General features: G+C 32.2%; 1 protein-coding gene across 1 annotated transcript in view; it reads left to right on the forward strand.

Moving 5' to 3' along the window:
* The window catches only part of LOC126888127 (2-hydroxyacyl-CoA lyase 1), a 784,683-nt gene extending 762,758 nt beyond the window's left edge, over window positions 1-21,925 (forward strand). The window contains exon 8 of the mRNA XM_050656138.1: window positions 21,620-21,925. Coding sequence (XP_050512095.1) covers window positions 21,620-21,839 — 220 coding nt within the window. The 3' untranslated portion in view covers window positions 21,840-21,925. The remainder of the gene's footprint in view (window positions 1-21,619) is intronic.
* Window positions 21,926-26,928: the final 5,003 nt, after the last annotated feature.

Below are 26,928 nucleotides of genomic sequence, written 5' to 3' on the forward strand. Positions count from 1 at the left end.
ATATGATGCTTATTTTAAATGGAACACCATGTATATTAATAAACAATTATACTAAACAAATTTACCTCTTTCGAATGGTATATGGATGTCCTATACCTAAGTGTCATAGTTTTTGCGTAATTTACAAATATTTAAATTCTTTATCTGTAAATCGATTTTAAAACAAAAGATGAAGTTAATTAATGTAATTGTATGACATTGTCATTTTATGACAATACGGTCTGGTAATAATCTTATAAAATTTCATGTTAAGGTTGTTCTTAACATAACGTCAGAAATAAGCAGCAGCTCCGTCCAATTGGAGCCACATGTTTGTTCGCACGCTAAGTGGAAGGTTTTAAGAAGGATCCAAAAAACTTATTTTAAGTAATTTAAAAAAGTTGCTCCATTCAGATTTTCGTCAACAAAATATGGGTCGATAACGTACTCGCTCAGAATACTGCCCCAAACATTAACACTTCATCGGTGTTGGCGATCAACAGTAATTTGGCTGTTGTAGTTGAGTTTTATACGGATGATAGTGGTTTTTCTTATATATTGTACATAACTCGTTTGACTGATTTCCAATCGACCCGAAATTTTTCTCGTACTAGTATTTGGGTTTTCCGTAACAGAAAGCAGTACATCAAGTTCGTTAACGTCATCAAAAATAAATGGTTTATTTTTATTTAACTTTTCGTATCTATGCAACATTACCATTAGCACAGAATCTATCGAGAAATCTCTTAAAAACGTCCTTTTTGTGTGTCTTCTATCAAAATACTTTTAAGCGTAAACTTTAGAAGCTAAGAGACAATTTTAAAAATATTCCCCAATGCAAAGTAGCATGTCTACTCTTTCATAGATAGCGTGATTATTCATTTTTAGGAACAATTAAATTTGAATGTAATTGGCCCTGCCAAAGCCATTTTTAAGTAAAAAAAAATTGAATTTCATACACGGATGTTTATAGTTTTGATAATTACCAAACCAGACTGTCATAAACTGACAATGTCATATAATGACATTAATTAACTACATTTTTTGTTTTAAAATCGATTTACAGATAAGAATTTAAATAATTGTAAATTACGCAAAAACTATGACACCTAGGTATAGGATATCCATATACCATTTGAAAGAGGTAAATTTGTTTAGTATTATTATTTATTAATATACATGGTGTTCCATTTAAAATAAGAATCATATGACACATTGAATACTCCAATAATGAAACTGTAAATTTTGAACACCCTGTAGACAAATGTATAATAATTAATCATGGAATACATTCAACCACTATCCAACTATTTAGATGTAAAAGTAATGTTTTGATAATTTCTTAAATAACTTGAGAATAAGCCTTTTTTTTAAACTTCACATTTTAAGAAAAGTCAACATAACTCAGAACACTCTGTACATAGGTATAGGGAAACCTTATGAAACGATACCTTATTTTTTGCGGATAATTAAAAAATGCAATAAAATACAGGGTGTTCCATAAGAAAAAATATAACTTTGATACGCCGCCATTTATTGGCGCACCCTGCATATTCCAAAATAATTTTAAAATGTAGATTTTATCAACTTACAAACTATTCAATTTAAATTTTTCTCAAATCTTTTACCATTTCGCTGTAATCTTCCGTCCCGTTGGTGGTGACTCACCCTGTATAATAATGTAATATTTTTTGCAATAAACATATTTCAAACGAATGACCATATTTACCGTGAGCCACTGTATAAGTTGAACAATAATATACAAGTTAAAAAATAAAAAAATATGAAAAGAAAATTTTTTAAGAAACGCTTTTCCTTAGTTACGAGTGACTAAAATTAAAAATCCTATAAAAAAATCAACGAAAAAGCAAAAAATAAACAAAAATTGAAAAAATCTAACACATTCGTCAAAGAAAAGCGTGGAGCGTGTTCATCGAATAAACAGTTTTCGCCCCACGCTTATCTTTAACGAATGTGTTAGATTTTTTCAATTTTTGTTTATTTTTTGCTTTTTAGTTGATTTTTTTATAAGATTTTTAATTTTAGTCACTCGATTAGCTTGCTAATCACCGAAAAAAGGTCGTCCAACTGGGGAAACCACCGGGCGAAAGCGATTACGCATTAATAATTTTTATCAATACCAATACCATTAAAAAATAACAGAGAAGGTAAAATACAACAAAAAGTTGCGAAGATTATAAAGAGAAACCGAAGAACTGTACAGTACCTAATAAAAAGGCAGAAAGACTAAAAGAGGGGGTGCAAATAAATTCCAAACTAGAAATACGAAAAAGTTAAGTATGTATAAGTATGATTCATATGTCGCAATCGCGATAATTAAACGATAAATTTGGCAACATCTACAGAGTTGGGCCCGCACTTGCAACATCATATAAAATATGCAAATGAGGCCATAGAGTACGTTCAGTGTATGGAGGCAAACACGAACTACACAAATAAAATAACTGTATAAAATTAGGTTAATAAATGTTTACCCCCTCTTTCTTTGCCTTTATATTATACATCAAAATAAGGTTAATGATGCATTATATGTGCACATACTACCTTTAGTTTTGGTGGAGCGATGGACGTCTGTTGTATGTGCGGAGGCAAAAAGGATACAAATGCACATATATATATATATATATATATATATATATATATATATATATCAAACAGATGAAATAGAGAATGTGGAAAAATCCCCTTACGAACAATTCACACATCCACCATTTCGGGCTGGGAAAAATTTTTTGAATAGAATAAAAGATCCAAACACCAGTTCTTAGTTTCATCTTAGTAGTATTTCATCTGTTTGATTTCGTACGAGTGGTCGTTAAACCATTAACCTTGGATCTTTTGATCACTGAGTGTGTTTCAAAGATCTACATCTTATGTTTTAAATATATATATATATATATATATATATATATATATATATATATATATATATATATATATATATATATATATATATATATATATTGATGCACGTTAAGTTGTGACTTCCGGTATACAGAAGAGGCTGTCTGGCTTCCACCTTTTCTACTTGGGATTATTTTTTAAAAATTGTATATTTGATAAGAGGGGGGGTGCTACGATAGATCTGCATATTGAGGGGAAAGGATTTACCATAATAAATGTTGTATATATATAGGTATATACGGAAGCGGACATAATACGTTGTGGCTTCTGTAAATAGGGTAGTTCAAGTCGCGTTGTCACTTCCAGCGATGTTGTCATGTTTTGGGAAGTCACAACGTCTCTTCTGCCAAATTTACCTCGTAGTTTGAGCGTGATCTGTTATCTTAGAGTCTCACACTTGGCAGTGGAATTCATTGGTATCTAGCGTTCCAATAATGATGTCTTCTTTTTAAAGTGCCTACCCGTTCCGGATGTTGGCGATCATCATGGCTATCTTGGCTTTGTTTACCGCAGCGCGGGACAGTTCAGTGGTAGTCATGTTATACTACGTTCGTAAAGTTTACCACTTTTACCACGTCCGCTTTTACCACTTACCTTCCCTTGAAAAATCCGTTGGAGAAGGCGGTAACGTTCTTGATTTCTCATTACATGTCATTTTCGCATTGGAAATCGAAATTGGTTAATTGGCTTAATTGGTTAATTGGTTAAACGGCTTAATTCTATATATAAAATATCATTAATATTATATAGTTTAACTGTAATAATAATTGTTACAATAATTAAAACTATGCATTAGTCAATTACAGCTATTAATGAACATAATTCTGTGAATGAATATGAGTCTGTAATTCGGACCCCCGGAGAATTACAGAGGAATTAATTTATTAAACACAACACTAAGTGATAACAAACACACTGAATACAATTATAAGATTAGCAGAAGAACAACAAGGTTTTAGGTCGGGAAGATCATGTACCGACGCTATATTTATAATGAGGCAGATTCAAGAGAAATCAGTAGAATACAACAAGCCGGCATATTTATGTTTCGTCGATTTTAAAAAGGAATTTGATAGAGTCAAATTAAAAGACGTTATCCATTTATTGTACGTAAGAGAGGTACCTCTAGGAATAATTAAAACGATCGAAAATATCTATCAGAACAACACGATCAGAGTAAAAGTAGATAAAGAACTAACTGACCCAATTGAAGCTGGCAATGTGATAAGACAGGGAGACTCCCTGTCTTGTTCTCTATTGTTCAACCTGATCATGAATGAAATAATAAAAAAAAGTAAGGACAAAAGAAAGATACCAAATGGGAGAAAAACAACTTAAAATAATCTGCTATGCAGACGAATCTCTCAAAGTGAAGATGATTTACAACGTATGCTGCACCAATTTAATATAACCGATAGAAAATTTAACATGTTGATTTCCCCAAAAAGACTAAATGCATGGTTATAACAACAAATCTAGTTGTAAATTGAGCTGGACGGTCAGATAATAGCACAAGTCGTAGAGTTTATATCTAGGCATCACACTATCTAGCTCTATCTACGGAAAGCTCGAAACCGAAGTACAAGCTCAGGTGAATAAAGTAAACAGAGCCGCAGGCTGCCTGAATGACACAATATGGAGAAAAAAAATATCGGGAAAGAAATGGAAGGCAGAATTTACAAAAGAGTCCTCAGACTAATAATGACATACGCGACAGAAACACAACCTGATACAGAAAGGACAAAAAGAATGCTAGAAACAGCAGAGATGAAAACACTTCCAAAAATCGATGGTAAGACACTATATGATAGAGCCAGAAGTGCAGATATACGTATACGACAGAGATGCAAGGTGGACAACATTAATAACTGGGTGAAAAACAGAAGAGTAAAATGGTGGAATGGCCACAAAAGCCGAATGACAATAAACAGAGTAGTAAGGACGGCGGGAGACGGTTCCCCAATAGGAAGGCGATCAGTGGGAAGACCACGAAAACGATGGAATGACAACTTACTGGAGTCACATTGAAAAACAGACAGAGTTATGTCTACACAAAAAGATGAAGAAGAAGAATAAATGAATATAATGAATAAAATGATGCTAGGTAATATTAATTTTAAAAAATATTTTTAGTGATTTTATTTTAGCTCCAGGTTATTGTTGGAGTTTACTAACGACATTTTAAATTTAATAATATAATATTGAATAATAAAATATTATGAACAATATAAAGGTAGATACACTCCGGCCAAGAAAATCGAGCTTAGTAACAAATAAAAAACAAAATGTTGCAAATCCTATAATTGCAAAAAACGCTCAGGGAGTTTGTCAGTGATCCAAAGTCAGTGTCAGTGTTAGTTTTTTTAACAGTAACAGTGATCCAAAAAATTTTTTACGGTACAAAAATAGCAACTGTAACAATTTGTTTACAACATTTTTAGAATTTTTAAGTGGTTATTTTCCGAGCTCTGTTAATATGATGTATTTCTGCACACGTTTAAAGCAAAAAACTTTTAATAATTAGATACAATTATTCTATTATAGAGTGAACTCTCCCTTGGATCGACAGTATAGTTGATCCGCATAAACTGTCCGTTTAAGGCAGGTGTCCGTTTAAAGGAAAAATAAATATGATATAATTAATTATTTTTAATGAGAAATAAGCCACAATTTTACTAAAAAAAATTATTTCATTAACGTTTCGACGCCCAAGTCGGGTGTCATCAAAATAAATATTACTAGAGTAACAATGTATTACTAGAGTAATATTTTGTATTTTGACAACGACAAATATAAATTTTAACTATTTATAATGGGAAATAAGCCACAATATTATTAAAAAATGATTTTTATTATCGTTTCGACGCCCAAATCGGGTGCCGTTGTCAAAATACAAAATACTATAAAAATAAACAAAAATGTTGTTACTTAGTAAAAAAATTCTTCTAATAATTTACTTAATTTGACTCATTTTTATCGGCAATTCAGATACATATGATACATTTTAAAGTAGAAGACTTTAAAATGATATTGCCAATATTTATGAGTTGCGTTCCTGGGACGACTTTACTGAAAGATAGTTCATTCGATTACATGAAATCAACCCCAACTCAAGAATATCCGTCACAAAAAATCATAGCATGTGATCTGTCTTTAAAAAGACAACCACATGCAACGGTGACATTAAAATTTTTGCGTTAGAGATCTCATAGTAAATCACGAGGAAAAAACAGGAAAAAACCTCGTGATACTATCCCGACATCGTAAGTATTTGGTTTTACATTTAATTTACTCTCAAAATTAATACCAAATTCTGACTTTACTATAATTTTGTTTAAATTATAAATAATATCAATAATACATGGATATATAAGTAATACTAAAATATAAAGTATGTACTAACTCGACTATTGACTTACTAATTGTGGTATTTTCTTTCTATTGACTTCCTCTTTCAGTATGGATATCCACATCCTACTGCATTCCACCGAGGAATTTGCGACACAGTTGGTTTCGTTTAGCATAATTAGAGCCGCTTCTTTGATTTTTTTTTACTATCTGTTTCTTTCAGAACTATACTTGAATCTCTCCACTGAACTCATATTTTAACATATGAACTGAACATATTTTATTTTTATAACATGTTTTTACAACATTCACATTTCAGTGGAGAGATTCAAGTATAGTCCTGAAAGAAGCAGATAGTAAAAAGAGAAAAATCAAAGAAGCGGCTCTAATTATGCTAAACGAAACACAACTGTGTCGCAAATTCCTCGGTGGAATGCAGTAGGATGTGGATACCAATACTGAAAGAGGAAGTCAATAGAAAGAAAATACCACAATTAGTAAGTCAATAGCCGAGTTAGTACATACTTTATATTTTAGTATTACTTATATATCCATGTATTATTGATATTATTTATAATTTAAACAAAATTATAGTAAAGTCAGAATTTGGTATTAATTGTGAGAGTAACTTAAATGTAAGACCAAATACTTACGATGTCGGGATAGTATCAGGCTCTTCCTGGTTTTCCCTCGTGATTTACTATGAGATCTCTAACGCGAGAATTTTAATGTCACCGTTGCATGTGGTTGTCTTTTTAAAGACAGATCACATGCTATGATTTTTTTGTGACGGATATTCTTGAGTTGGGTTTGATTTCATGTAATCGAATGAACTATCTTTCAGTAAAGTCGTCCCAGGAACGCAACTCATAAATATTGGCAATATCATTTTAAAGTCTTCTACTTTAAAATGTATCATATGTATCTGAATTGCCGATATAAATGAGTCAAATTAAATAAATTATTAGAAGAATTTTTTTACTAAGCAACAACATTTTTGTTTATGTTAATAGTATTTTGTATTTTGACAACGACACCCGATTTGGGCGTCGAAACGTTAATAAAAATCATTTTTTAATAACTGTGGCTTATTTCCCATTATAAATAGTTAAAATTGTAAAAATACCACAAGAAAATAGCTTTAGAACGACAAATATAAAAATGCCACAAGGAAATAGCTTCAGAACAACAATGAATATGTTAATTTAAACTTTTAAAAACTTTAACAACTAAAATTATTTCAGTTACTTTAATTATATGTACAAAACGCTAAGACCTACAAATTAATACAATGACGTCTATTGAACCCAAATATCTTCATTCGACAATTAAGTTAAGATTCATATTTCAGTCAAAACACAAAAATGTATCGAGGTATTTATTATCAGAGTAATAATGGGGTCAGCAATTCTTTCATGGATCGACATACACATTAAAATTTTGCTTGCGTTGCTAACAGTTAAAAGTTGTGAACAGATTTGTATTACATAATTAATATAGCGTAAACAGTATTCATACCTAATATCAAATATCACTCGTGTAAAAGATCTGTTAGCCCGATCAAGGAATACAAAACTGATCGAAAACCTCCAAAAAATAAATTAGGGATGAAAATTTGGGAATAGGTAGTTGAAATTGTCTATTATTATATAAGAAAATGTTTACAATTCTACATCACCTCCATTTTACAAAAATTGAGGGGAATACACCCTTCTTGGGGTTGAAAATATACATTCAAAATAAGTCCGGAATTGGATAAAATAACTAATTTTAAGCAACTTTTGTTCTATAGAGTTTTTTCACTAAGTCAATACTTTTCGAGTTATTTGCAAGTGAATATGTTCATTTTTATGCTTATGAACGGTTTTTCGCAAATAACTCAAAAAGTAAGTATTTTATCGAAAAATGTATTCTTGGCAAAAATATAACTTATAAAAAAGTGAAACAAATGGTGTACACATGAAGTCTGTTGACCCAGTAGAAGCAGAGTTGTAGCTAATGTGGAGTAGGTCCTTCTTCGTCAAATTTCAAATCAAATGTTTCGACGTGAAATAACCAAAAAACGGAGCATTTTTCAGGGAAAATTAATTACAACTTTTTTAAAGTGTTTAAAAAAAGGTTTATTTCAGGCCCGTGCGCAGGGGGGGTTTTGGGGGTTCTAACCCCCCCCCCCATCGAGAATTTTTCCACATAATTTTCCACTAGCAATAGTCCTTATTCTACGAAAGTCAAACCTCCTTTTCAACATTGCGTCGCCTCAAGACTTACCTCAGGTCAACAATGTCTGAAGATCGGCTGAACGGATTAGCTTCGCTCAATATACATCGCGATGTCGAGGTCGATCCGCAAAGAGTTTTGGAGAAGTTTTTTTCTACACCTCGCAGAGTTAATTTATTATATAATAACTGAATATCAAGTCAAGACCAAGACACAATAAAATGTCTTCATTTATAAGAAAAGTTTCTTATTATTTTTTTTTAACTTCATAACCTAACATGATACACATATGTCAACCCCCCCCCCCCCATAAACGAATTCTGCGCACGGGCCTGGTTTATTTTTGTTTTTTAAAAGAACTTTTAACGTTAAAAGTAAGTGAGTTACGCTCAAAATATTGTTACGCAAATAAAAGGGCTCAACCCTTTTTATTTTTTGGTATAAATATCGCGAAAATCACCCCCTAATTAGCATCTCAAATAAATTTAATCGTTACCGCTTCACACTTTACTTTTCTTATGTATTCTTTATATGATCTGTAAGTTTCATCGGTTCAAAGTGCTTCTTTTTGAAATGGCTTTTGTTAAAATGGCTTGAACAAGTCACTAATCACGAGTGTATGCAAATTTTGAACAGTCTTAGCATAACCAATTTTTGTCTACCAGGAAAACAAAGAATCCAAAATAATCAGAAAAGCAAAACGTACATTTTATTACTGTTTGAGATTTTTGGTATTACTAATAATTTTTCAGTTATTTTGAAAAAAAAAGGAATTTTTTCAAAATCAGAAAAAAATTTTTATTTTAAAACCAATTTTTTTCAAAATTGAACAGTTTGAACCAATAAAACTTATAGATCATTATAAAGAATACATAAACAAAATACCTTGTGAAGCAGTAACGATTCATTTTATTTGGGATGCTAATTAGGGGGTGATTTTCGCGATTGTTTTTACCAAAATATAAAAGGGAGCAAAAATATTTTGAGCGTAACTCACTTACTTTTAATGTTAGAAGTTAAAAAAAAACAAAAATAAACCTGTTTTTAAACACTTTAAAAAAATTTTTAATAAGTTTTCCCCGGAAAGTGCTCCGTTTTTTGGTTATTTCACTTTGAAATATTCGATTTGGAATTGGACGAATAAGGACCTACTTTTCATTAGTTACAACTCCGCTTCTACTGGGTATACAGATTTCATGCGTACTCCATTCTTTTCACTATTTATAAGCTATATTTTTACTAAGAATATCTTCTTCGATAAAATACTTACTTTTTGAGTTATTTGCGAAAAACCGTCTAAAAACATGTTTTTTGTTGTTAAAAATGAATATATTCACTCGCAAATAACTCTATATTTTTCACCCCCGAGGAGGGGTATTCCCCTCAATTTTTGTAAAATGAAGGGTGTGTAGAGTAGTCAACTTTTTCTTATATAATAATAGACAATTTCAACTACCTATTCCCAAATTTTCATCCTTCCTTTATTTTTTTTGGGTCAGATTATTCTTTGATCGGGCTATGTATCAATTTGAAACGATAAAAAATGACCTACAGTATCATACGCAAAGCATGCGAAACATGGGTGCTGAAAAGTCAGAAACAGACCTTTTAGAAAGATTGAAGAGAAAAATGCTAAGAGCAATATATAGAGGAGGTGCCCGGCAAAGGAGGTGTCCGTTAAGAGAGAGTTTACTGTATTTCATATTATTACTAGAATTTATTACTTTATTAGAACTATTTATCATTTTTGATTAATTGTTTCAATTTTTTTGTGTGTTTTTATACTTTTATTACTTCCGAAGTAACAATCACTAAAATTGACTTTTCAGCCTAGGTCCGAAATACCTATACGCGATTTTCGGCAATTTCGTGAAATGAAAATAATATTTACCTAAATTTATTTTTTAATAAGGTTTTTAAAAAATAATTTAGATTATTTAATGGACCCTTTGAATTATGTACATGTATAATATACTAATTATAGAGATAATATATTTAATTTAACGCTAACTATGAAAGTAAAGCAGATCTGCTATTACTCATATTTAAATAACAGCTGCACAAAATACTACGACCGCAAATCTATAACAATTACATGTCTGGCGTCTGGGAACGTTTAGACAGCGTTGCCAAATAACGGAAGTCACAACGAGCGGTGTGGTATACGGAAGTCCCTACGCGTTGTGTATATCACGTGTATTCTCGTACGGGAGCGACACTAGCGCTGATGATATACCGTCGTACTAAAATCTGATCTTATGGGTATATTAGATACGATGTGACTTCTAGTGAAATTTTTGATATAAGCCTTCTAATACCATCTAGTAGCCAAATTCGTAAAAATTTAGGCAAAACGTTGTGACTTCCGAAATCGGAAGTCATAACGGTATATATGAAGTGACAACGTATTACGAGAATCTACTTTGGAAGTTACATGGATACATGTATCAATATATATATATATATATATATATATATATATATATATATATATATATATATATATATTATTAACAAGGTATTTAATTAAATACTCCGAATTGATTAATATATAGAAACCTAAGACGCTTATAGAACTTCTCAGAAAGAGAGAGAAAATTATTAATTATATTTCTAAGCTAACCTCTCGCGTCACGATTTTTGAATAATGCTCTCGCGTCACGTTTTTTGAATGATGCTCTCGCTTCACGATTTTTGAATGACGCCCAATACGATTTTACACCCGCCAAAATTCCATACCGAAGGATAAGAAGTATTCACTTCAAAAACCCGCCCAGTATGAGTCACAGTAACTTCCATGGGTGGCATGTAACTTGTCAAGGTTTGAGAAATAAGAGTAGGTACTAGAAAAGGAAAAAACCCTAACAAATTTAGTAACAAGTGGTTGAAAAATGTTGTTTGGTTATAGAAAAACAAGGTGAGATGAAGTCCCAATCACATGACTGTTTAAAAATGAGTAATATGTTGACGAAAAAAAAAAAGAGAACAAATGTTCATCAAGGGACGGCTGAATGTATATATTTGTTATGTAAGATCAATGAGTGGTATGTTACACTGAGGTGGTCAATGTCATTGCGTCTATTCATGGTAGCAGGCTGCTTCAGAATGTGACACATTTATAGAAAGGATCTCTTGAAGTAATTGATTTTGTAGCTCGAATCTCATTATTATCAAAGCCTGATGTCCTGTAGACAGTACATGAGTAAATAAAGCACAGGAGTGTTTATTACAATAATTGATGTAGATACGATGGGAAATGAGGCGCCCTTTTATAGAACGACTAGGATAACTCACAATCACGACCAGGGATCTTGTAGACAACATTGGTCTTTTTATGTTGAGATAATCGTATTTTAATGTTGGAGAATAATCTACCTACGCTTATTACGTTATAATACCTACTGTAAGGTTAATGATACTCCATTGTTAGGTTATAAACTGTATTCTTTATTGTCATGCTTCTACCAACTATATCAATAGCAGGCAATACACCTTTCCAACATATGGTGAATGTATTGCCTACCTTACACCTCTCTTCCTAAGTCTAAGTCTAACAACAAAATAAAAGTTCACATGAACAGAAAACACAATCCAGATTAAACATACTACAACTACATTATATATTCTTTCAAGTACGAAGGTGTACGAGAAGGTCTACCACTACGAGTATATTTTGTATTTCCTTCCTCTCCCCCAACATCACTACTTACACTTTCAGTCTCTGAGTAATCAGTCGAGGTTGAGGGAAGTTCCAGATTTGAGTTACCGAATCTGAGATTTGGATTTACAGAATTTTTAGCAATTGGTATATAACTGTAACTCTGGGTTTTATTCCTATCTATAAACAAATCGTTTTTAGGATACTCTGCCGACTTCTCTTGACTAGTATTAAGAATTCTAATGAATTTTCTGTTTCTTACTATTTGTGTACCATTAGATAGCTTTATTCTATATGATCTATTAACTTTTTGTAAAATTTTTCCCGAATGCCAGAAATTGTCACCAGGTTTGATTTGTACTTTAACCCTGGAATTGATTTGCAAATCAGGAAGCTCTTTAACACCTTTTTTATCAAAATTAATTTTTTGTTTGTATTTATTATCTTCTAAAAATTTATCATATGTGGATGTGTCGAATTGTTTAGTTTTATCATTAGTTAAGTTTGGCATTTGGTCCCTAAGGTCCCTATTCATTAGAATTCTTGCAGGAGTGTCACTATTATTTAAGGGAGTATTTCTTAAATCTAATAACGCTAAATATATATCCTTGTTTTCGGCAGCGCATTTCTGTAAAGTTTTTTTAATTGTTTGAATTTGCCTTTCCATGAATCCATTGGATTGTGGATATCTCGGTGAGCTAGTTATATGAGTTAAGTTCCATTTTTTCGTGAATTCTTTAAATATATTACTTTAAAATTCTGGACCATTATCTGTCATTAGTTCTACAGGAATGCCTTGCCTGGAAAATATTGTTTTAAGTGCTAGTATTACATTTTCACTTTTTAAATTTTTATTTAAATCGACAATCTCAAAAAATTTTGAATAATAATCACAAGCTATTAAAAATACACAGTTTCCAAAATGAAATAAATCACAACCTATTTTATACCATGGTTTTTTTTCGTATGAATGAGGAATCATGGGTTCAGGCTTTTGCGAATTTTGAAAAGTTTGACATATGTTACAGTTTAAAATCATGTCCTTTATTTGGTTGTTCATGTGAGGCCAAAAAAGGATAGGTTCGCTTTATCGATACTTCTTCTCACACCAATGTGACTATAGTGCAGTTTTTCCAAAATTTCCTTTCTAATTGTTTTTGGTACTACTAAAGTTTGGCCTTTAAATATTAAATCTTCTACTAAAGTTAGTTCATCTCTGTATTTGAAATAGGGTTTAATTTCTTCTGGTACTTGTTTAATACGATTAGGCCAACCTGTAAGGATTTGATTTTTTAGTTTTTTAAGTACTGGGTCATTTTTAGTTGCTTCTATTATTTCATCTCTTTTTTGTTTTGAGACATTTACATTTTCCATTATCATGCATACTTGTGCTTTTAATTCTATGTCTATGTTTTCGTTGAATGTTTTGTTTTGGAACGCTCTGGATAGTGTATCAGCTAATATTAGATTTTTTCCTGGTTTATATACTAATTCGAATTCATATTTTCTAAGTTGAATAAGTATTCTTTGTAGTCGAGCTGGGCATGTATTCAAAGGTTTCTTTATTATACTGGTTAACGGTTTGTGGTCTGTTTCCACTACGAATTTTTTTCCAAACACATATTGTGAGAACTTATTAACACCGAACCAGACTGCAAGCAACTCTTTCTCAATTTGCGCATAGCTAATTTGAGTTTCTGTAAAAGAGCATGAAGAGTGAGCACAAGGCATATTATCCTGTAATAACACTGCGGCCATGCCATATTTAGAGCTATCTACAGTATTCTACAGAGATAGTAGTTAATTTATTTATGTCAAAAAAATTTAAACAAGGGCTACTACTAATGATTTTTTCTTAAGGTTATCAAATGCATTACTGTGAATATTAGTCCATTCAAATATTATATCTTTTTTTATCAATTGTCTGAGGGGGGCAGTCTTTTCCGTCAAATTGTTTATAAACTTACCTAGATAAGTAACCATGCCTAAGAATCTTTGCACATCCGCTACGTTTTTTGGATAAGGCATGTTTTTTATTGCTTCCACTTTTTCATCATCTGGTTTCAGGCCTTCTACTGTAATTTTATACCCCATGTATTTAACTTCTGAAAGACCAAACTTACATTTACTTCTATTAAAATGAATGTTGTTTTCTTCGGCTCTCTTTAAAACTTCTTGCAATCTATTATAATGCTCACTTTTATTCTTGCCAGACACTACACTATAATATCATCAATAAAGACACTTACGCCTTCTATGTCTTGAAAAATCTCAGACATTCTTTCCTGATATACCTCTGGTGCACTGGATAGTCCATAGGGCATTCTAAGGAATCTATACCTACCAAACGGTGTAGAAAAAGTACACAGTTTTGAGCTTTCTGCATCCAACTTTATCTGAAGGAAACCTTCAGTAGCGTCTAGGGTGCTAAAAATTTTTGCTCCTGCCAGTTTTTCTATCAGTTCATCAAATGTTGGTAGTTGGAGATAGTGCCTTTTGATAGCGGTATTTAAGTCCTTGGGATCCAAGCAAAGTCTTAAATCTCCATTTTGTTTTCTCACCAAAACGTATGCATTTACCCAGTCTGCAGCATCGTCTGCTTTTTCAATTAACCTTTGCCTTACTAAACTATCAAGTGTTATTTTGAACTTTTCTTTAATGGAAAATGGAATTTTTCTAGGGGGATATATTACTGGTTTTGCATCTGGTTTGAGCTCAATATGGTACGGTTCTTCTAGACAACCTATGCCTTTAAACAGTGAGTCATAATTTTGTCAATAATTTATTCACACTATTTGCTTGTTCTATATTTACCATATCAACTCTACTGATTAAATCAAATTCTATGCAGTCTTTTAAACCCAATATTGGACATGTATTTAAATCGATAACATGAAATAAAATAGATTTCTGTTTATTTTTATAGTTGCAATTCAACCAACATTCTCCAACTATAGGTAGTAAATTTTTTGAATATGAACTTAAAGTGACTTCAGTATTTCTAATTCTATTTAAATCAAAACCTATTTTATTTAAAATAGTTACAGGTATAACATTAGCCATGGAGCCCGAGTCTAATTTAAAATTTATAATGTTACCTTCTACATTTAATTCCTGAGCCCATGTCATTTCACCATTCTTTGAAATCATATCGATTGCTTCCACATAAACCGTTTTCACTTCACTTTCACTGTTATCACCCACGGCATAAACACTTCTTCTATCTGTTGTTCTTCTTATTGTAGCAGGCTGATGAAAAATGGGGTAAAAATGCAGATATTGTAGGAACCCTATTTTTTGCAATTTTTTTTGGACTTAGCCAAAAAAGTGAAAAAAGAGGCTTTTTTGTGATTTTTTTTGTCGGAACATTAAAAAATCAAAAAAAAAATCAAAAAATGAAAAAATTCATGGAAAAACATAAAAATTACAAAAAAAAATTGCTATAAAAATAGAAAACTGCTTACAAAATCACATTAAAATAATATAAATACCTATATTGATGCTGTTAAACCATGAAAAAGTAAAAATAATTACAAGAAAGCCATAATTTATTGGAACTGTAAACAAACTCTCGCACGGAATGTGACATTCATTGACAGTGTTGCCAGATTTAAAATTGTTTTTTACGTAGTGAAAATGGAAAATTTATATTAGGTTTGTTCCAACACGACCGAGAACCGTCAGGAAACGGTAACGACCCTGCGCAGTAAAGAAAATCCGTTCCAACAAAAATATGATCGTCATCGGATCGTCCTTCCCACTGTTCCAACAAGAATTGTGATCTTTCGGTGACGGTTTCGTGATGATCATTTCAGTAATCGGGCAAATGCATAATGTGCTGGTTGGACTGACTTGAGCACTAGGATTTAATTCTTTAAATTTTTTGAGCCTTTGATCGACTAAAAGCACACAAGCTGTCACCAACAAAAATGACAAATATATGATTACCGTCATGGGACGATAACTGGGCGATACAATTACGAACATGCGCACAACAAACGGTACAAGCAGTTTCGTGACGGTTTTTGGGCCGTCCAAAAGTTCATGTTGGAACAAACCTATTATTATACATATAGTATACACATTTTATATGATTTTCGAAGCAGTTTTATATCGTTATGTTGTAATTTTAATCAAACCAACTTTAATGCAATCTAAACTGCCATAAAAAAGCTATTGGAATACATGCAAAAACGAGCGACCATAACGTAATCAAACCAACTTTAATGCAATCTAAACTGCCATAAAAAAGCTATTGGAACACATGCAAAAACGAGCGACCATAACGTAATCAAACCAACCTTAATGCAATCTAAACTGCCATAAAAAAGCTATTGGAATACATGCAAAAACGAGCGACCATAACGTAATCAAACCAACTTTATTGCAATCTAAACTGCCATAAAAAAGCTATTGCAAAACATGCAAAATCGTGATTCCTTCCATATTTTTTTATTATGTACATGTTATGTACTATACCTCGTCCAATTTACTTACCGTTGCACGTCATCCGCGCCATACCCTGTGACACGATACCAACACGAAATATTTAGGCGGTGGGTGTGTTCTTTTTTGGAATCAAAATGATTCTAAAGGGGAACACACCTACCGCCTAGATATTTCGTGTTGGTATCGTGTCACATGCTATGGCGCGGATGACGTGCAACGGTAAGTAAATTGGACGAGGTATTATATGTAAATACCATCTATGTACCTATGTTTAAAAAAATTGCAAGAAACCGTATTTTTGAAAATATGGCAACATTGGTTGAAAAGTGACATGACATTACGGACAGCACCACAGATCACTAAACTCTCTTTAGATGTTTCACGCAGGTATCTCAAGGTCATACTAAACTAAATGTCATTTTTAGTAATGATACGTTTTTTGAGATGTCGCCATGCACCTGGAGTGAAAAATTCTTCTATATCACTGAGTCTGAGTGTCATTATAATTTGTCAATTGTCATCATTGTCAGTGTCAGTATGCCTTTATCTTTTATCTTTATGTCAGTAAAAATGTTTATCTGATTGTTAGCAATAATAAAAAATCCTGATTTAGATAAAATGGATTCAAATACAGTTTTTGAAACAAAACGAATGTGATTTGAAGATCCCTAGGAAGATCAAATTTCTAGCTTACATTTGCATGGTGAGTTCAACAAGTATTTGTTATTAGAGAAAAGTAACACAGTTAGTGGTATAGTAGGGAAGCAAACGAATGTTAACACCAACACCAAGTAAGTAACCCCTACAGAAAATATATAATTAATACAAATTATTTTACGTGAAATGAATATGGTTATTATCAAATCAATTATATTAATTTTTTGTTTTAGTTGAAAGTCCTCGACAAGTAGAGATGCACACATGTTTCAATCATTTGAGATACCCTTTTGTAGAAGTATTTGGAAGATAACTATTAATAATTTCATTTGTAAAGATACGATTTGTAAAAAAGTATATACAAAGTGGTTTTGCTGGTATTAAATAAATAAATAAAAATACGTTGTCATGTTTTATTTTTTCCCAAATGGTATTTTGTATATTTGAAATTAAAAATAATTTGCATATTTTAAAACCAAATTATTTTTTTTTCAACTATACAAATATTTTAACCTAACATTTTCTTCCCACCAAAATTACATTTTGAAATTCCCGCTTGAAATTAGTTCCGATACAAGCGGCATGGAGCGCTGTTTTTCATATTTAACCAAAGCGTTATCGTGAAACATCTAGAGGAGGTAGGTGATCGTGGACAGCACAATCATAATGGAAGATATACTTGAAAATTAATGTCAAAACAGGAAATTTTTAAATAAGAATTATAAAAAAAGTATGCTTTGAAATTGGTTAAAAAGCAGCAACCGACATTTCTAAAACATCATAAAGTGAGTAGAAAGTCATACATAAGAAGTATTTCAAATATTAGCTGAAATATAACCTCCGACACTTTCGCGCAACATTACCCATAGATATATAATACTCTAGATTGCGTCCTCCGATCTTAAAATGGGTGACGGTTGCGACAGAGATAAATGAGCCTATTTGGTCGGTAGTCTCTTTTTAATTTAAGGGGAATATCGACGACGTGACTATCCCACTTTATCGAGTAATATGTGTTGACAGTTGGAGCGGGTGGTGACGAGAAATGGTCTTTGGTCTTCGGACGTGGATAATCGTGGTTCGAATCCCATACCAACTTTACCTTTTTTATTTTTATTTACTCAATATTGCGTTTATTAGATATTTTTACATCTGAAAAATGGACCCAAGTAAATCTAGCAGATAATAAATGTACCTATGTATAGTAAGTTAATATTGGAATACATATTTGTGAACTGCATAGTAAAATAAAAGTCATTCGTTATTTATATAAATTCGTCCTCATTCGAATGATATGAATATTATTTGTTTTGCTTCTACTTTTTTAAAAAATTGTAACGATAGTTTCATAAATAAAAATAATGTCTAATTACTTATAATTGAATCGGTCATTTCAAAAACAGCAAAGTCCACAATTTTGAGAAACTAACTTTTTGAGAGGAATAGACTCCTTTAAGATAAACGTTGTGTGCAAAAAAGACACCAGTCCAGTAAAAACATTAGGAACAAAACTACAATATAACTCTGAATTTTGATGTCATCCATTTCATCCATCTTTCGACTATATAGTTAAGTTTTCTTTGCTCTTCTGTAAAATTAGGAATATGTGACTCGTGTTGTTTTTGAAATGACCGATTCAATTAATAAATCGATGGTATTACATTATGTTGATATTAATTATTGGTAATCTTTTACGAATATTTTTAATTACTTTATAGGTACTATTCTACCATTAACTTATTAAAAAAATAACATTGGCTTTTATAGTTTTAAAAATCTATAGGTACCTACACAGTTTTTCTTATTTGTTATATATTTCTTTGCATAGATTTATTTTAGAGATGTAATAATATCTAATAAACGCAATATTGATTAAATTAAAAATAAAAAAAAGTAAAGATTGGTATGGGATTCGAACCAGGATTATCCACGTCCGAAGACAAACGACCAGTTCTCGTCGCCATCCGCTCGAACTGTCAAACCATCTAAAATACTCGACGACCGAGTAGGATAGTGACGTCGTCGATACTCCCCTTGAATTAGAAAGAGACTACCGACCAAATAGGCTCATTTATCTCTGTCGCAACCGTCACCCATTTTAAGATCGTAAGGCGCAATCTAGAGTATTATAAATCTATGACATTACCAAAAATGGTTGTAACCTCCACATCTTGCACACACTTTACCATAAGCCGGGCATTTTCTAAAATCATGTTTATATGAACATTTCTTACATTCTCGGTTATTGTTGCTTTGATGTTGGGTCGCAAATTTCTGTCTGAATTCTCCCCTTACATCTCTTGAGGGTTTTTTTGTTTACTTTATCTACATTTAAGTTACTGGTACCTGCCTCCATGTAACTGGATATAGCCATATTACGTTCTTTAGTCTTTTCTATGAGAACTGCTTTCTTTATAACTTCGTCTAATGTTTTTAAATCATCTTGTAGGAGTTTTTCTCTAATTTCGTTAGATTTTATACCACAAATTAAAATATCTTTAACTAGGCTCTCCCTTAGTTGATCTAGTTCACAGTGTAATGATATATTTTTCACTCTTACACTAAATTGCTCAATACTTTCAAACTCTGTTTGCTTACTGGTTAATAGTTGATGTCTTTCATAGGTTAAGTTTTTCTTTGGTGTAAAGTGGTTATCATATTTTGTAAGTAAAACTTCTAGATTATTTTTTTCTTCGTCTAAGAATGTGAATGTATTATAAATTCTCATTCCTTCGTCACCTATTAACGTTAACAACAGGGCACATTGAGTCTCTTGTGCCTTTTTTGAAATCTCGGTTGCCAGGAGGTAAGTTGTGAATCCCTGTTTCCAGAATTTCTAATTTTCGGAGACATTCCCTGATATCTCCATAGGAGGTACGCCTTTAAAGTCCATGTTTACTATTATTATTACTGCTTTGTCTTCTTTATTAATTTTATTTTGTATATTTTTTGTCGCAGCGCCATGTAAGGTTAATGATACTCCATTGTTAGGTTATAAACTGTATTCTTCTTAGACAAGGAAAAAAGAGGTATTCTTCATAATAGACCAGTGGTTCCCAACCTTTTATGTCTGGCGACCCACCTTCCCATGTTTTTCATATTCGCGACCCATCCCTCACCCATGATGATATATATGTACGTTATTCAGCTACTGTAAGAGCCACGCCGCGACCCACCTAAAATTCGCCCGCGACCCACTAGTGGGTCGCGACCCACCGGTTGGGAAACGCTGTAATAGACCATTCCAGGGTGACGTCATTTGACAGCGACTGGTGGGCAAAATATTGTAAACAAACTAGGTTAACTGTAGGTAGAAAACCATTGTTTAATTTAAGAATATGATTAAAATACCAGCGTTTTGTTCAGTTTGAAAGTGTTACAGTAAAGGTAAAAGAGATAAAGTAAGTTTTTTTTATAATACCAGCCGCATTTAAAGACCGAAATGTTTTAAATCAGTATAATCACACGATATGGGCCAAGAAAACTGATTTTATGATTATACCGGGTTTTTGCATCCCATACGAGGGTGTCCTATATCCAATATTTGCAATTTTTGTAGTTAAAATCACAGATTTTTCATAATAAAGCAAGAAAATATCAAAAATAACACCAAAAACACAATTTTTGCCCCTCAGCAACAGTGTCGAAAGTCACGTGACCTGGAATGGTCAAGCTTCTACCAACTATATCAATAGCAGGCAATACACCTTTCCAACATATGGTGAATGTATTGCCTACCTTACACCTACGATTACGAATAATCTACTTACGTTAATAATCTCACGTTTTTTAAGCCGATCCTGATGGGTACAAACGTGAGGAGCCTAGACATATTGTGTGTAAACTGTGTAAAATAGGGCAAAAAAGAATAAATTGTAGAAGTTGTGGGATAATTCTGAGAGATAGTGGATTAGGTGGGTTTAGAAAAATGGCATCTGTCCCTCCCATTTCTGACATGGATGACAGTTGTTTGTGGTATGAAGCTTTAACAAATATTTATTAATAGCCACAGATGATAAGAATCTTGTAAAAGAATATTCTTTAACGTTAACAAAGAATCCATTCTGTGAAGAATCCATCTGTTTTATTAATTTTATTATGTTTTTCCGATGTGTGTATGTTGTTTATATGGGTATATACAAATAAATGGTCACGAAATGAAACATAGGATCATTGAATGGCATAAAGTTTATCACCACCAATTAATTACATACCTAGAGATCTAGAAGCGTGCGATAATTAAAAGCCATGAAATATATCTAAGATCTCTTTAATATTTAAATTAAATCTTCAAACTTTCTAAAACAGAAAATCGTGGTTAATTTTTTATTGCTTCTTTATATATTTTGTTATTTTAAACTAAGTTTATGTTTATAAATCTTTTAGTTCACCTCCAGGATGTTTAACCAGTGTAACGCGTTATGACAATATGATGAGTCTTTTTGGAAGAACAGGATTTTTCGTTAACACAATTCCAGAACTGCACGCAGCCGTTAAGGAAGCCCTAAATGTTATTGACGGACCTACAATAATAAATGTTATTATCGATACAACTGCTGATAGAAAACCACAATCATTCCATTGGCTGACAGAGTCAAAGTTGTAATTTTTATTGTTAAATGAGAAATGTGATGCATTGGTGCTTTTTGTAAATTTATGGATAAAGATATATAAAAAACAAGTATATTCTGATGTTTTGTTTTTATTTTTTGTACAAACTGTCTACAGCCCCAGCAGCAATTTGTCGACGCGACAACATTGTCTACCGCGTGGCAACGTTTTGTTACAACGTTATTGCCTAGAAGACGACTATTCTGCACTAATTTGGTGGACCATTTTTGAGTTGTCTTGACGTTGCCTAGGCAACCTATGTTTATGCAACAACTGAACTAAGACAACTGAAGCGACTATGAAAAGCGCCTGCGTGCAATGGTTGCTCAAAGAGTCAGATTGGATATGTTTTTTTACCTATATTTTTAACACCTGTATGGTGAATGCGAAAACCAAGAAGTAAACTATTTAGACATCATATTAGGTATTTAAATTTATATAAATACATAAGGGACTTAAACAAAATTACCTGATGTGAAATTTATAAACGCATCTCAGATTATCGTTAAATATGGATATTTCACCTTTAAAAACACTCACGCCCCTTTTTTACGACCTTTTTGACAAAAAATATCCAAATTTAAAAAAATCAAATTTTAATATAAAAGCCAAAATTTATGTTAAAGATGTTCTGTATAAATGTAATGTATTGATGGTGCTTTTAAAGGTATCAGAAAATGCCTGCATTTTTTATAGTTTGTGTTTTTATTTTCTTTACACCCCAAAAAATCTCAAGTAAAAACCAAAATGGCGCATTAAACAATATTACCAGTATTACTAAAAAAATACCTTAATACCAACTCTAGACGGATGAGACAACTTAGAAGTCCAATCGGCAACCAAAGTAACCAAACACGGCTGGTCGGACTATCCCAACCATTTTAGAACGCACCTTCTTATTGGGTGACAGGTCATATGACCAGTGTCAAGTGAAGTGCAGCATTCTCCTTAACAGCGTTGCCACATTTAGTAGATTTCTACTTTTTTGATAGATTTTTGATACTCTTTAAAAAATTCTAGTAGGCAATATTTTTGGTAGATTTTTGGTATATTTCAACATTTTGTTATGACTGAAATAATATAATAGTATTTACCCCATTTTAAAATTAATTTTCAGATACATATTTTGTTACAATTTCCTAATGTCATTACGGTAAATAAGATTCAAGAGGTAAATAATGAATACAGAGAAATAAAACTGGATTCTGCTGTAACAAACTTGCTTGTTTCAAGCAGCAATTCAAGTAGTATTTCGGGTGATATTGAAGAGTTCATGCATTCGGTGAGCCTATTAGAAGCTAACGACGGAAAACTATATAAAATATCTAAACATATGTAACTTTGCAAAACAAATGTTGTGTTTACACCTGTTTCTAATGTAAAATACGAAATAATTGTTGGGAATTGTGCCAAATTTGATCCAGATACGCAGATGTTAAAATCAATGGATGATAAAATATTGTATACAAATATTAAATATGAAACTGATAAAAATTATAATTTTTATCAGTTTATATTTCAATTATAATTATAAGTAAGTCATTTTGTTTCCCTGTTAAAATTTAAAAAAGTTTGGTTTTTTTACAAACATTACATATTACATTAATTTCTAGTTTCTAGGGCCTAGGGGCAAAATGTCGCCTTTCAATATGTTCCTTGTGTTTTAAATGTATTCATTTTTTTTGAATCCTGAGGAAACTATAATAAGTATTTTTGAAAAATTTAAACGCAGAATGAAAGAATGCATTATATAGAAAACCCAAAACGTTTCTTTTGAATGAGATATTTGGAATTAAAGGCACACTAAATTTTCTCTTTTTTTCCCCCTGTAACTTATTAAAATATACATTATAGAAGTTTTCAGGGACTTTCGGCCCTCGGTAATAACGTAATCTTTCATTCTGCGTTTCAATTTTTCAAAAATACTTATTCGTTTTCTCAGGATTCGAAAAAAATGAAAACATTTAAAACACATTGAACATTCTAACAGGCGATATTTTGCGCCTATCCCCTTGAGTTAGCTGTTGTTTTTATTATAAAAAATACCAAATGTATCCCAAAAATCCTTAAGTATATTTTAGTTTTTGATTTAGTAGATTTTAGCTAAAAAATGGTAATTACCGGTTGGTGGTTTGGAATTGGTTTCCAATTTTTGGAATTCCTCTTGGGACATTTAGGACGGATGTGCATATCACTGTATATACTATACCCTAATAGCACACGACGTCCTCTGGACGTCCAAAATAGGTCCATTTTTGGTCCTAACGTCCATGGACTATAAATGGACGTCCGGCGTTGGACGTCCTTCGGTGGACTAAATATGTACGTCCTTCGGACGTCCGACGTTGGACGTCCTGCGGTGGACTAAATATGTACGTCCTTCGGACGTCCGATGTTGGACGTCCTCCGGGTGGAATAAATATGAACGTCCGTACTGGACGAAATACGGACGTTTGCTGATCGTCCATATTGGACATACTATACGAATTACGGGATAAAATAGCAAAATAATTCAATAAAATATTAACTTAATTATGTTAATAAAATAGTTTACATCGAAAAGATAATTATATTTAATTCAAAATTGCACAGTTTAATATTCTAAACATGTTTTTTTTTGTAAAGTGTGAAAATCTTATTTTTAAATTATTTGTTACAATGTTTTATTATTCTAGTTACCAAGATGACATAAGTTTGCTAATTAATTCTAGTAAGCAAAAATATAATTTTTATCAATGTATCTGTACTAAAAATGAATCTTAAGAGCATCTTTTTGAAGTTGAATATACGTGGCCGTGCCCAAAATAGGTCCAGTCTTAGTCCTAATGTCTATGGACTATAAATGGATGTCCTCTGGACGTTCGACGTTGGACGTACTTCGGGTGAAATAAATATGAATACGGTGGACTAAATATGTACGTCCTTCGGACTTCCGATGGTGGAATAAATACGAACGTCCTTTGGACGTCCGTACTGGGCGAAATACGGACTTTTTGTGGACGTCTGAAAATCACCCCCACTACTTGGTTCCTCTGTTCACAAAACTATAACGATAGGCGATAGATTTTCGATTCACCCACCGATATCAGTTCGAAGTTGGAGAGTTGATCTCTCAGTCGTTGTCGTCGTTAGGGCTCCCGCGTAGAGTTTTATTCATTAACCACTGATTTTCATAATGTAAGAAATTATATTATATACGAATTAAAGTATAATATACTTATACATATACTATATATTACGTAAAACTATGAAGACGCTGTTTCACAACATAACACAGAGTCCGACCGCCTCATCGGGCCATTTAGAGCATCAATGCATAAGCCCATCCAATGGATTATTATGTGCCCCTTTGACATAGGCGCACAACATTTTAATCTACCACCCTGAGGATTCCTGCTCCTGGAGTTTTTCTGAAGTGCCGAAACAGTCTATGTTCCTGATTCGTCGATCAGATGAGGAGTTTTCGGAGCCATCAACCCCAGACAGCTACTGGAGCTCCACGTTGCAGCCAGTCACTTCTTGGTAAGTGAACGCCAAAGAGGAAGCATTCAGACTCTGCTGCTACCACCGTCTGGACATAGCCTATCGATCCCTGATGGCATAGAGGACAAACTCACCGAGAATGATGGACAAAACCACCAGCCAGGACAACTGGTATCCAAACATTGGTATTATTTACGTTTTTTATTACATTTACATATTTTTTCATGCTCTGATATATATTTCTTATTCTTTCTGGTATATTTTTCATACATTTTTCAATCTTATGGGTGTTTGGTAAAAAATGGGCCATAGCTTAACCTTGGATTACTGAGCTTAAAATAGGTCGATTTAAGCTAACTTACTTTAGTACGAAAGATGATAATAACCGAAATACAGGGTGTCAAATTTAAACTTTTATTTTATTCTTGATTATTTCCTGGGCAATACATCATTTTTGGTGTTGAATTTAGATTTCTTGTCCCAAAAAAACCCCGCTTACCAAATTTCGTGATATTATCCCATGCTTGTTAGGAAATATTCAAGAATAAATAAAATAAAAGTTTAAATTTGCCACCTTGTATTTCGGTTATTATCAACTTTAGTACTAACGTAAGTTAACTTAAATCGACCTATTTTACCCTCCGAAATCTAAGGGTAATCTATGGCCTATTCTTTACCAAACACTCTGTATAAGTACATATTTGTATTCTAGCCAATCTTTTTGATTTTCTATAAAGTATAGACTTCCTTGAATTTTGAATTACAGTTGTTAAAGGAAAGTTTCGCTACCGCGGTCGCCTTTTGTTCGTCTTAACTTATTACCTCTACCCATAACGGTTCTTTTGTCAAACAGATTGGGTTGGTATTGTAAGCAAAAAGTATTTATCTCAGTATTTTATAATCTATTTATAATATTGAATTATCTAAAGACAGAAAGCGAAGGCGGATGAAAAAAAATTAGACAAAAGTTGAATGATTATTATAATATTATAATATAATATTACACTATATAATAAGTATACATAGATAGAATATCTTCTTTTTAAGAAATTGTCCATTATCTCCAAATGAGCAAGGTGTCGATTTGAAATATATGTATAATATACAGCCCATTACGCACCACCTTAAAAATTGAGCATTTTTGATGTCTCGAATTTCATAAACCAGTTGTCCCATCTAAGTGATTTTTTTTATAATATTATAGCCTAGGCTATAGGTTACCTCCTTAAGCTTGTCATGTACGGGGAGCTATATACTGTAATATATATTATATCACATCGCTCTCTATAGTAATGAGTGAGCCTGCACACACGGAACCATTATTTCCGTGTCTCCAGGCTCACTCATTATAGGGAGTGATATGATATAATATACATAATATATTACAGTATAGCTCCCCGTTCATGACAAGCTTAAGGAGGTAACCTGTAGCCTAGGCTATAATATTATAAAAAAATCACTGAGATTGGACAACAGGTTTAGGAAATTCGAGACATCAAAAATGCATCATTTTTAAGGTGGTGCGTTAATTTCTTGGAGAAGTGTAATTGTAATTTAATGTAAATAATGTAATATCCAATAATTGTAATTTAATATAAGAT

Source organism: Diabrotica virgifera, chromosome 7, assembly GCF_917563875.1.
Source record: "Diabrotica virgifera virgifera chromosome 7, PGI_DIABVI_V3a".
NCBI lineage: Eukaryota > Metazoa > Arthropoda > Insecta > Coleoptera > Chrysomelidae > Diabrotica > Diabrotica virgifera.